Source organism: Cyphomyrmex costatus, unplaced genomic scaffold, assembly GCF_001594065.2.
Source record: "Cyphomyrmex costatus isolate MS0001 unplaced genomic scaffold, Ccosl1.0 scaffold460, whole genome shotgun sequence".
In the NCBI taxonomy this organism is placed as follows: Eukaryota; Metazoa; Arthropoda; class Insecta; order Hymenoptera; family Formicidae; genus Cyphomyrmex; species Cyphomyrmex costatus.
In genome coordinates this window covers 719321-731480 of record NW_017278857.1, presented here as the reverse complement: position 1 = coordinate 731480, position 12160 = coordinate 719321, and the positions used below count along the sequence as shown (strand labels likewise).

Here is a 12160-nt window from a genome sequence, read left to right as displayed (position 1 = left end):
TAATCTTTTTCAAGAGCATTCTCATAAGCAACTCCGATGTGTGTGTGTGTATGTGTGCGCGTGCGCGCGTGTGCATGTATGCGTGTGTGTGTGTGTGTGTATATGTATATATTATAAATTTAAAGAATATGATACGGATTGTTATAAGATAAAGAAGAGAATCGATAAGATAAAAAAAAAAAAGCATTAAATAAGCGCCATACCATGTAAAATCTAATCTTAAGTTTTTCTTTAGTTTAAACTCACGTCGTTATCTCACGTCGTTGGATAATTCTTTTATAATTTTCATATCCTTACGTCTTCGTCTTTTCACGTTATTTATGCCATCGTTTTTTAGCATAATTAGTCTTCTTCTTTGAATATAATACTCGGATTACAAAATAATAATAAAAAAAAAAACTGAAATTCAATGTTTTTGTTATTCTCGCAATTGTTCATAGTGATACAACCCGTTTCATTGAAAACAGTAGCGACATAAGGTTGCGATATTACGTCACATATATTTTTAGATCTACTCTTCAAGAAACGCATCTTGTTTCTGTTAGTTATTCCGTAACATGAATAAGCTTGTATAAACATGTGCATACAAAAAGTACGCATATAATTTTATTTTAATAAGAATATCTTGATATAATTATATATTTTTAAATTTCCAGTCTATGAGACACAATCGATTGTTCCATATCCAAAAAGTTTATGAATTTCCTAGTGTTAGAATTGCTTCCAAATAAATAAAATTTTATATATCAGCTTGATATCTTGTATTAAAATACATTTTATTAATTAGTCCGCAAGAAATTTACATTTTTAAGAGAGAGCAAAATAATAATAATTTATATGTATATATACTTTTTGAAATTTTGTGCATTTAATTAATTCCAAAATTATTTAGAGACTCTAATAAGAAATGATTCATTGAATTGATCATCATTATAATGATTTCGACATCTAATTGACGATTATTTTTCGCTGAGATGTGTATAAGCAATTCGATGCTGCTGCAATAAATTTACAAGTTTCACGCAACATGTATGCAACTTGCACCTCGTGCATGACCAGTGTCAACTTTCGATGGTTAATGATCTCGTTACCATTATTATTGATTTTAGAGACTATAATGTCAGAAGGAAGTGCATGAAGAAGACGCTGTCGTACTCTCTTCCCTTATGACAGCTCCCCGCGCTGCGTCGTCGGTCTGATTCAGCCTTTAGCAGCCAATCGACGAGCAAGGTCGTCGCAGCTATGTGTGAAGATTAAGAATGATAGGGCAATGATGGGATTAGATATAATAAAGCGACGGTTACACGCCGACTCTGGGCTTGTTTACTTTGTGCGCCGCGACCGCGAGTAGTGTTGCATATTGTATACGCCGTTCGACCTTGTCACTTAAATCGTCTCATCGCTTGGCGCGCCGTTTAGAAACTCGTGATAATCGTGCCACTGATTGCGATATAAATCTCGTCCATGCGTGTATCGATTTTATTTTTTGCATATTTACTAAAATTTAATATACCCAAGAAAAAAAAGAAAATAATTTACAGCGATTTTATTGTTTCGCGAAAACGCGTAAATATTCTTCTACCAATAATAAACAGTAGATTAACTTAATTTCGCTAAATTTAATTTAATTTTCTATTTTAATTTATTTCAAAATTAGAAAAAGAATATATTTATCGAGAGAGAAATTTAACTAAATTTAATTCAAATTTAGTTTATTATTTGTTGTAAGTGCATATACGTTAACATGAAGGTTGACAAAAATTAATGTTTTCTTTTTTCAAGAATAAAACATTATGTTTCTTTTTAAACATGTTATTGCTTCAAATATGCTTTAAACAATATTATAAAAAAAATATTTAAAACGTTAAAAACCATTAAGTATGTTTTATACCGTTTAAAACATGTCTTTTACCAATTCTAATTGGCACATCTCTCTAAATTCTTTAGAGTAGAATTTCATTCTAAAAAGAATAAAAATTCTGTCACTCTTTCGAGGGAATTTTCGATCTTTAATAAGATTTTACTTTTTAGAATGAGATTTCTTTTTATAGAATTTAGAAAAATAAAAGTTAAAGGTAACAAAATGTTATTTAATTCGAGGTATTGAATTATTATTGCTGCTTCGATATCTAACAGTGAAACCGAGATTAAAGGCATAAAAAATAAATTAAACCGAGATAATAAATTAATATCTACGTTTTAGAAGGAATGAGCCATAGAGCAGCTGGCTCCGTTGGGGTTTATCGCTCTCTCGCAATGTTATATTTATAATTCATTGCAACGTATTTGCATAACGCTCATCATTGTCTCGGCGAAGTTTTGCACAATAAATAAGGAAAAGAATTTGTTCGTTACGTGCAACGGTGCAATAAAATGTTTGCAAAGCGAGGTAAAAACATCGGTATTACAATGCACGAGACATGTGAAAAATTACGTCGTCGATCAACAAGATCTGATAGACGTATCTACTCGATAATAAGCGATTGAATAACACAGTCAATTTTACAATTCGTTATCTCTATTCCCTTTTGCTAGAAAGATAAAATAAATTTAGAAAGTTTTGTTTGCGTATACGCATGATTTAAACAAGCGAGCACGATTACTACTCATTTCTTGGACATATTTTCACGACATATTACTGAATAGTTTCGCTTCGATATTTAAGAATTTGTCAAATTATACCATTGCGATCTAAGAATTGATTGTATTCAGCAAAGAAAGCAGCTCAGCAACTACTGTAAAATTATTTAATATGATTAGTCTTATCCTTACTTCCTCACTGGATCTGCTAAATGTTTAAACTAATCATATTAAAGAATTTTACATCTGTTGCAAAGTTGCCAAAAGCTGTCTTCTCTACTGAATACAATCAATATTTATAATTTCTTTTGGGAAGCATTAAAGTAGAATATTATTTATAAATCACTTTTAAAAAATTAAAATAAATAAAATTTTGAAATATATATAAATAAATGCACAAAAATAAATAAACTCAATTAGGGCGCGACTTTGATTAACTCTAATTAATTAATTGGTGATTAACTCGATCGGCAGAGGAGCGCTTATAGGATATGTATAGTATTGCTTTTAATCTGTGTTCCACCAAACATATGATTTTCTATCATGATTATTAATTACTTTAATAATTTATTATTTCTATTATTTGATAAAATAGTATTGACTGATCTAATTAGAATTTGGTCAAAGTCGCCTTGAATAGCTTACTATATAATTTATTGCCTATTTCAGAAATGAACTATCGCTATAATACAATATATACATATATAGACATTATGGAATCGATTCGATTTTTATTTATATTGAAGAAAAGGAGAGAATGGAAAGAGAAAAAGAGAGAGAGAAGGGAAAAAAGTTGCGGTACCGGCGCATTACGTCAGTCGTTAAAATATAGATATATTTTACGTAAGCAACAAGAGATATATATATGCCGGATTATGCATTTCCTGTGACACGATACAACGTGGCGCAAGAGTCCTTTCTCGCTTACTCCTATAATAATAATCCTTTCGCAACCGAATTTGGTTCTCTTTTGATGATCAGGCTCGATGGTGGCCCGCACTCTTTTTACATAACATGAGAGTATCTCGATTTCAAAAACGACAAAGTGCGCTCTAATACGAACCTCTCGCTTTTTTATACATTCAATAGCACGTGTATGTGTGCGAATGAAGGTTGAACAGAATTTTCCAAACGGGATCCGCTTAGCTGTACTTTCTGCACTTTTTTTTACAGTCGCGTTTTATTTCTGGCGAATATCCAATATTCTTAATTGATTAATTACGATATTTAATCAACGTTAATTTATAGTTTAATAGATTTTCATTTTTGTGCGACGACCGAATTAAATAAAAAACACTTATTATTGCTAATTATTATCCGACGCGTTGAAGAATTAAAGCTCTAAAATGTCATACATAAAAGTAATTTTGAATTTTCACGGACTCAACATTCACACGATTTCACAATATCACGCAAACTAAAACATTATAATCGCACAAATTGTTGGAAATCGATCGAAAGACCACTCGGCAAGATCCTTTATTATTGATTGACGGCTTAATATAACGAGTCATTTTCGTATTTGTAACATACGTACGTACGCGGCGGAGAATTTCGACGAGTGAACGTGGAGAAAGTGCAACTTAAAACGATCAACGGATCCGTGGCGGGATATGAGAGACGGTCGAAATTGTGTGGGCGAAATTGCACATTGCACTGTACATCGCAGTGCCTCGACGTCACCGTCCTTCCCTCTCTTCTGTCGGGAAAATTATCGCCCATCATCGTCGGCATCAATTCTAGCGTGCACGCTCATTCGGTATTCCGTCCGCTGCGCCGTCCGCATAAAATCGAGGAGCTCTCTGGGCTTCGTACCGCGGACGGCGGCACGCATGGACCACGTGGTCGCGTACGACGCATGCGCGGCACGTGCGCCCGGACCTAAACCTAACCTCGCGCCAAATCTCGCGCCGTCTTTCGCCACGATCGGCTCCTTGCCACCTTGCGAGGTTCGTCCTCGTGTGTTCTTTCGGCCGTTTCGCGGCTCGATCTCGTGTAACGACGTAACGAGGCAGTTGTGGTTGATTAAACGAACGAACGAGACGCGCGGAGCGGAGAGAGAGAGAGAGGAGGAGCTGCGAGACCCCTCGCGCAGAGGGTCGGGGGCAGGAAACGGATAGCCTTCCACACGGAGCCTCCTTGACTCCCCGTAATACTCCGCAGCACCATTAAGAAACGATCGGCGCACGCGGTCACATGTCGGTGCGCGTGTAACGCCCGCCCCGCCGTGATCCGTCCGGTGTGCGGTTTGTTTTCGCGACGTACTGCTGCTGCGTAACACCGCGGTTACGTCGTCCTCGTGGCGGTATTCGAGTATCGAACGTAAACGGCCCAGCATACGTGAAGCAGAGAAAGAAAGCGAGAGACAGATAGAGAGAGAGAGAGAGAGAGAGAGAGAGGAGGAGGAGGAGGGTGACAGAAGCAAGAAGAAAAAGAGGACGAGGATAGATTACGCGACATCGTGGCGGCGGACCTGAGGATTCACGAGCTAACGAGCGAGCACCTGTCCGCTACGATCATGAATGTAGACGACTACGAAAGCCTGCCGACCAACTCCGTGGCCGTGCACATGACGGCCGGTGCCGTTGCCGGGATCATGGAGCATTGCGTCATGTACCCGTTTGACAGTGTCAAGGTATCGTCGGCGGTCCCGCGGTGCGTCGCGCACACCGTTACCTGCAACCTTCCAGACTCCTTTACATAACCTCCTCGATCGGTGCCGCGCCGGTGACGCGCTCTCCCGGTCGGAGGCTTCGTCTCTCCTCGCGCGCCGCCACCGCGTCCTCGATCAGATTTCGCGGACGCATCTGTACGACGAGACACGATGCGTCCGCGAGAGAGTTTCCCGTTCGCGAATAATGAGGAAAAAATTACCATCTGGTGACGCCGTCGTCGCCGTCGGGTGTTTTCCTCCGCGCTTTCCTGGAACCGTCCATCTGGCGAACGGACCGCTTTATCTCTCTTGTCCTGATTTATCTGCCATAAATAGACGCGCAGATAGGCAGCGTTTATAAATCATTGTTTATAGAAATTTAATAACGCTTGTTGCTTACCAGTCGTCGCATTGGCATCTCTCCGCTTCGGAGGAAGGAAATTGCTCAATTATGTTGGATGACAAAGTTGAAGATAATGATAGTTTAATGGACCTCTCTGTGCGTGTGTATCTCGCATTGTACAATATATATGTGGCTTCTATACACGTTTATAATTGCACTAAAACTTTTGCAATTTAATTATTGTGTTGATAAAAAATTTGATACAATAAATGTGCATGACAGAGAGAGTTTAAAATATATTATAATAAAATACGATAGAGTTCAATATATATTACAATTTGTACGTGATTAAAAGAAAAAGAAAGTTTTTACTTTTTTTTTTCCATATTTCAGAATTACTACATCCAGTGAATACATGATAAAATAGTCATTAACATACAGTCATTAGCATGTACGTCACCACGTTAACCGCTCTTAACTTTGTGCCATGTACATGAATTTAAACAAGTTAATATTTTTAATTAACTGTATATTTTCTCTTTTCTGCATATTATTTAAAATATATCACATATATTGTAAAATAAGTGTATTACAAAAATTCTCAGTTTTATGTTTTTATTTTATATATATATATATACATTTAAAAAAACACTAAATTTGTCAAGGCCATACTGATAGACATTGTGTAAGAAATGGTTGGATCAATTTGTATTTACGCATTATGACTCGTTTGATAATTGTATAAGATATTATCATATAGTTTCATGAAATGTACATGACAATTGAGACAATAGTTACTTTATATCAGATAATGGATACAACAAGATGAATATATTATAAATAATGTATTATATTATATTCTTTCTCAGAATGCAAGTGTTTACTATTCATTATGTAACATAGTTTGTCGGCAGTGAGTTCTATTTCTGGTCTCCTTTTCAGACTACTATCTATACTGTGCGTGCTTTCTTGGCTGATATATTAGATCTTGTTTTCATTTATTATACAAAGGAATAATACAGATATGCTATTATTCTACTTTAATGCAAAGCAAATTGACATCTAAAAGTCATCAATTAAGTCCAGGTTACTTTCGCTTATGATCAGAGTTGATAGTCACTGTTCTCATTATCAGCAAATCATTCTATTTTAAAGTACTTATGTGATAGACAACGTTTTTAAAACAGCATTGTAAAATATTAACACAAAGCTATTTGAATAGTATACAAAAATATATACAAACAAAATAGAGTTACTTTGTTATGTCTTTAATTAGTAATAATGTTTCTTATCTTTATGTGTCTAGACAAGGATGCAGGCATTAACTCCTGGTCCAGGAGGAGGAGGAGGGATAGGAGAGGTGTTGTACAGAATGATACGACAAGAAGGTGTATTGAGGCCAATTAGGGGTGTCAGCGCAGTGGTTGCTGGTGCCGGTCCTGCACATGCTTTATACTTTTCTTGCTATGAGTGTCTTAAAGAAAAGTTTAAGAGTACTAGATCTCAATTCAATCATCTTGTCTATGGGGCAGCTGGTTGCGTAGCAACAGTTCTGCATGATGGTGTCATGAACCCAGCAGAAGGTTAAATATAGAAACATATTTGATATACATATAATGCATGATACAGTCTTATTGATAACGTATATCATTGTAAATATAGATAATCTTACAATCTACGTACTTCAATCAATGTTAATTAAAATAGATATACAGTTTTTTATCTAATCATGATTTGAATATTATTACCAATTTCTTTTACTATTTTGTAACTTTACTATAAGTAAAAAATATATAGGGATGATCTTTGAAGATTAATTTTAGAAGATAGTAGATAGTCGGAATTTATAGAATATTATCTTCTTACAGTGGTTAAACAACGATTGCAGATGTATAATTCCCCTTATAGAAATGTATTGAATTGTATACAACATGTGTACCAGAAAGAAGGGATATTTGCATTCTACAGGAGTTACACAACTCAATTGGCTATGAATGTGCCTTTTCAGAGTATTCATTTTATCTCTTATGAATTTGTACAATCAATTACAAATCCAGAGCACGTTTACAATCCAATAGCACATATTGGATCGGGTGAGTCATCTAATTATCAATAATATCGATTTTCTCTACTATAGGTTTCTGATATTATTAAAAAAGATAAAATTATGTTGCAAAAACTATATAGAAAATCAAATTAATTTGTCATTATTTTGAAATATTAAATTTTGAACAAAATAAATGTATTTTGATGCGAGAAACGTAGTTGAATAAAGTTTTAATCGTCTTTGTTTATATGGAATTAGGTGCAGCAGCAGGTGCAATTGCGGCTGCTGCGACGACCCCTTTGGATGTTTGCAAGACAGTGTTAAACACACAGCAGGATGGTGTGCACGCTCAAGGCATGATAGATGCATTTAAGCAAGTTTACAGGTTCGGTGGGATACAGGGATACTTCCGTGGATTACGTGCACGTGTCTTATTCCAAGCACCAGCCACCGCTATCTGTTGGGTGATGTAAGTCAGTCGACTTTATATTTCTTTTTACTGTTCTTTTGATTAAATCATAATCATTGTCTCTCTTTATATCATGTCGCGTAACATGTTTCTGTTTTTACGCGATAGATACGAGTCATTCAAGTATGTATTGCGGGGCAAGCAAGATGATGATTGTAGTGTTTCCGAAGCCGACAATGGTATGACCGGAATTAATCAGAATCCGACGCTTGCATCAAGATCTAATAGCTTTCAGGGTGCAGGTCTGTACTTTAACAACCATGCTTCATCACCTGTGTTACTCAAAGTGACTACGAGTTAGGCATGTAAAAAATCTACACTATTGATTGTCCATTAAGAGAAAGAAAGAGAGAGGAAACTATTTCATTATCCAAGAGTTGTTTATGGAAGTGGCGGTACTTTTTTTCTCTATAAGAGTATATTGACACAATGAATATTGGTTGATTTGTTTATTATTTGAGCAGCATTTTTACGTACGTATTCTATGTCGCAATGAATCGAAAATCGATGCTAAAGAAAGACAATAGGAAGCAAAGGTACGGGACCTGGATTTATTAATATATAAATTTCTTATTGTTAACTTAGAACTACGTCAAATAATGACGCTAATATTATCTTCTTTTTTTATTCCTTGATTTTTAATCATCGATAAGGATCTTAAAAATGTTATTTAAACTTTCTTTAAACTTTATATATTATCGTACCTTATGCTTTTAACATACTTTGTCATGTATGCGAAATCAGTATGGAAGTAATGTATTATTGTTTTAGAATAATTGCAAAATGACTTCATTAATTAGCACTAAATTTGAAATTGTGAAATAATTATTAATCCTGGTACACCGTTGGCTGCCATCCAATGTATAAAATTGAAATAAAATGCTATTCTATCTATTGTACTGTTCATATGGAGTATTAATGGACAATTAGTAAAACGTCAATTTGATATATATATCAGAATATGAACAATTTGTCTATATTATTTGTCTTCAGCTGTAATTTGTATATTTGTATACAACTTTGTATATATCTAGCTTATATAAATGGAATATTTTATTAATAATTTGTTTGAGATATCTGGAGACACGGTAGTGTCTCGGCGCTAAGCCAAGCGCGCGACACTGTCGTGCCTCCTTTACGCGAAACGGATAATTTTTCGGGGTCGAGATGTATTAACACACTTAATTGATTTAATAATAATTGATACTTATTCTTTAGATACCAATACAATTTATACTGTACAAATAGATTCATTGTTTAAAAATAAATATAAATTACTACTGAAAACATGACGTAGAGAATGTTAAACTAATTTTTTTAGCATTTTCCAATATATAAAATGATTGTTTTTAAGAAGAAAGAAAGAAAGAAAGATATGCTCCAATTGAATAGTGAAAATAGATTACTCACATAGCGCAATTAGATTGCAGCCCACTCCAACATTGTACCATTAAGTAAGTTAAGAAAACAGTGGGATGCATGCAGGAATTTCATCGATAATAAACTACACTTTAGAGCATAATTAAGTGCGCATAATTAATGCAGGATCATATCGCAAACATAAAATTGCAAAATTAAAATCATAATTGTTACTAACAGGATATTAAATCAATCAATTTAATGTTAAAAGATTACGAAGACTAATGAAATTTTGAATTAATGTAGAATGCGATGTAACTTCGTGTTTGAATTATAGGTACAATATGGATTGGAGTGAATTAAATTAATTTATAGGACATGATTGGCTATCCTAAACTAAAGAAATTACAAGTGATGTAAAGTAATTATTTTATAGAAGATTGTAGATAAAACTATAAAATATATTACAGAGAGAGAAATGTACAGTATAAAATAAACTGAAAACCAGTGTAGAAAAAAATGAAACTGTTATTTGTACAAATACGATTCGTCTTGATTACTCAAGTACAAATGATAAAATGCTCCTTAGTCATTTTGTAATATACATACTGTATCTAAACTATATATGATATATAACCACAATATTGCTTCCTATGGCTGTGATTACTGGGTCATTTGATGTTGACTTTAAGAGGGAGTAATATCATGTAAAACTCATATTTCACGCCATATTTATTTATTGTTACAATTTTTTAACACCTTACATCGTTATTGAATGAATCGTTGTTGGAGAAAAGAGAGCACAGTATTCATATGTAAAGACACATGTAAAAGAAGAGCGAAATCTAAATTTGAAAATAACTTTACAAAATGTTTATTTAAGTTATAAAAAAATTTTCTTTGGAGGTTTGCAACTATAATCTTTTGTTTGAAACATTTGTGCAGGTATGCGTGAATGCGCCTGTTACACGCGTACATATATTTTGCATAGTTTTAACATGTAATTGTCAGATTATACATATAGTATGTCTTATTAAATTTACCAAGACATTCAATTTAGTGTTTATACTTTTTATTGTAATTTGTTAATCTTTGTTAAATATATTTTGAATGTGTTTATTGAAATCTTCAATAAATACTTATTTCTCTAGCGTGTTACAGAATACTATAATACTTTATCAATTTCTTTTTAAAAATTTATTTATGCAAATTATTATGGCCACGTATTAGTATATGATCGACTTAACATTTTCTACGATTTTTCTTTATAGGTAATCGTTTATTTTTTGAAAAAAAAAAAGATGTATATAGTCGATATATGCTCCCACTGCTATTACAAAAAAAAATATGAATAATGTAGGATATATAATAAGTAAATATTGAGTTTGTGTAACACAATGAAACGCGTTATACATAATAATGATGTAAATAAATCATTCTACAAAGTATTATGGTGTACTTTCATGTTCATTCGTTATTTTATCTCTCGGTTTCTTACAAATGTATGAATAAAGGAAAAAACATTTGAGAACAGTTACATTTTGAAATCTTACTTCAGAGTTATTTTCTTTTAAATACTTTTTGATAGGTATGTAAATCATTTGTAATAAGCATCTATTTTGCTTAAATTAAAAGAGTGAAATATGGCAAAAATTACTAGTGATGTGTGTGACGCTCGTTGTCAATTATTTCACAGTGAAATGATAAGAAAGGAAAATGCAATACGAATAAAATGGTTTTTAAAAAATCAACAACGATTAATAGATCAGTTAGGAGAGCCGAAATTTACGAAACGCGCTAAAGAAATAATTACAGAGTCTAAAAAACGAGAAGCAGCACGTGTAGATAAACCCATCGTGCGTAATTTCAATTTGCTAACTCACAATGTTTATCTCTTTTAAATTTTGTACATATGTAGGTACAACGGAAACCCTTACCCACATGGAGACCACCTAAATCCAATGGTTCTATTAATATAGATATCATGAAACCGATTGATCCCGATGTAAGAGCTGTACTTTATAAGAAAGAAATTCCAACTTTTATTACTACTCAAAATTATCTAACTAAAAGGTACATACGACGCATAAATCTCTGAGAACGTTTAATGAACTAATTTAAAATGTTTTTTGGAATTTTTTTAGATATAAAGAACTTCCGGAAAAGCGTTTCTATTTTCCCGATTGTAAAAATTGGGTATATGGTTGGCGTCTTGATGATTATCCTCCTATTCCACTTAGCGAAGTAAGACTGAAATCTGTTATGTTAACACAATTTTATCAGCGTAAAGCATTCAATTTGGAGCAAGATCCAGAATGGTTTCGTGGTTGTCAAATGCAAGGAATTTCAATGAACCGTTGACATATTAATTAGTAACTAATTATTTATAACTCTGAGAGAGAGAGAGAGAGAGAGAGAGAGAGAGAATTATAAATATATCTATATATATTGCTACAGTTTATTTTTGATATTTTGATATTTTAATATTCTACGAATAGTTTATTGCATCTTGTGATGTAACTACAATTTTTATAATAAAATAAATATGTGTGATTAATCGATGATTATTTATTCCGTTTAAATATCTGTGATTTTTTTATCATGTAAAAAAAAACTTACGATATCTCTTTAAAAAAATTATTTTATTCTTAAAATTAGAATTCATTAATATTTATGACAAAATACGATTGTTTATTTTGATATAATATA

General features: G+C 33.2%; 2 protein-coding genes across 3 annotated transcripts; both read left to right on the top strand.

Moving 5' to 3' along the window:
• The first annotated feature begins 4624 nt into the window (after window positions 1–4624).
• On the top strand, window positions 4625–9834 carry LOC108777737 (mitoferrin-2). 2 transcript variants are annotated; one of them, XM_018544695.1, is made up of 6 exons: window positions 4625–5215; window positions 6883–7159; window positions 7445–7669; window positions 7882–8092; window positions 8201–8271; window positions 9789–9834. In XM_018544695.1, exons 1-6 carry the CDS (start codon window positions 5099–5101, stop codon window positions 9812–9814), a joined length of 927 nt encoding a protein of 308 aa, XP_018400197.1. In that variant the 5' UTR covers window positions 4625–5098; the 3' UTR covers window positions 9815–9834. The 2 variants fall into 2 exon arrangements, with proteins under 2 accessions (XP_018400197.1, XP_018400196.1); XM_018544694.1 differs by lacking the exon at window positions 9789–9834 and having other exon boundaries at window positions 8201–8631.
• A 1215-nt stretch (window positions 9835–11049) lies between these two features.
• Window positions 11050–11861, top strand: LOC108777746 (uncharacterized). Its single transcript, XM_018544706.1, has 3 exons — window positions 11050–11307; window positions 11370–11524; window positions 11596–11861. The coding sequence occupies exons 1-3, from the start codon at window positions 11095–11097 to the stop codon at window positions 11810–11812; spliced, it is 585 nt and encodes a 194-aa protein (XP_018400208.1). The 5' UTR covers window positions 11050–11094; the 3' UTR covers window positions 11813–11861.
• Window positions 11862–12160: the final 299 nt, after the last annotated feature.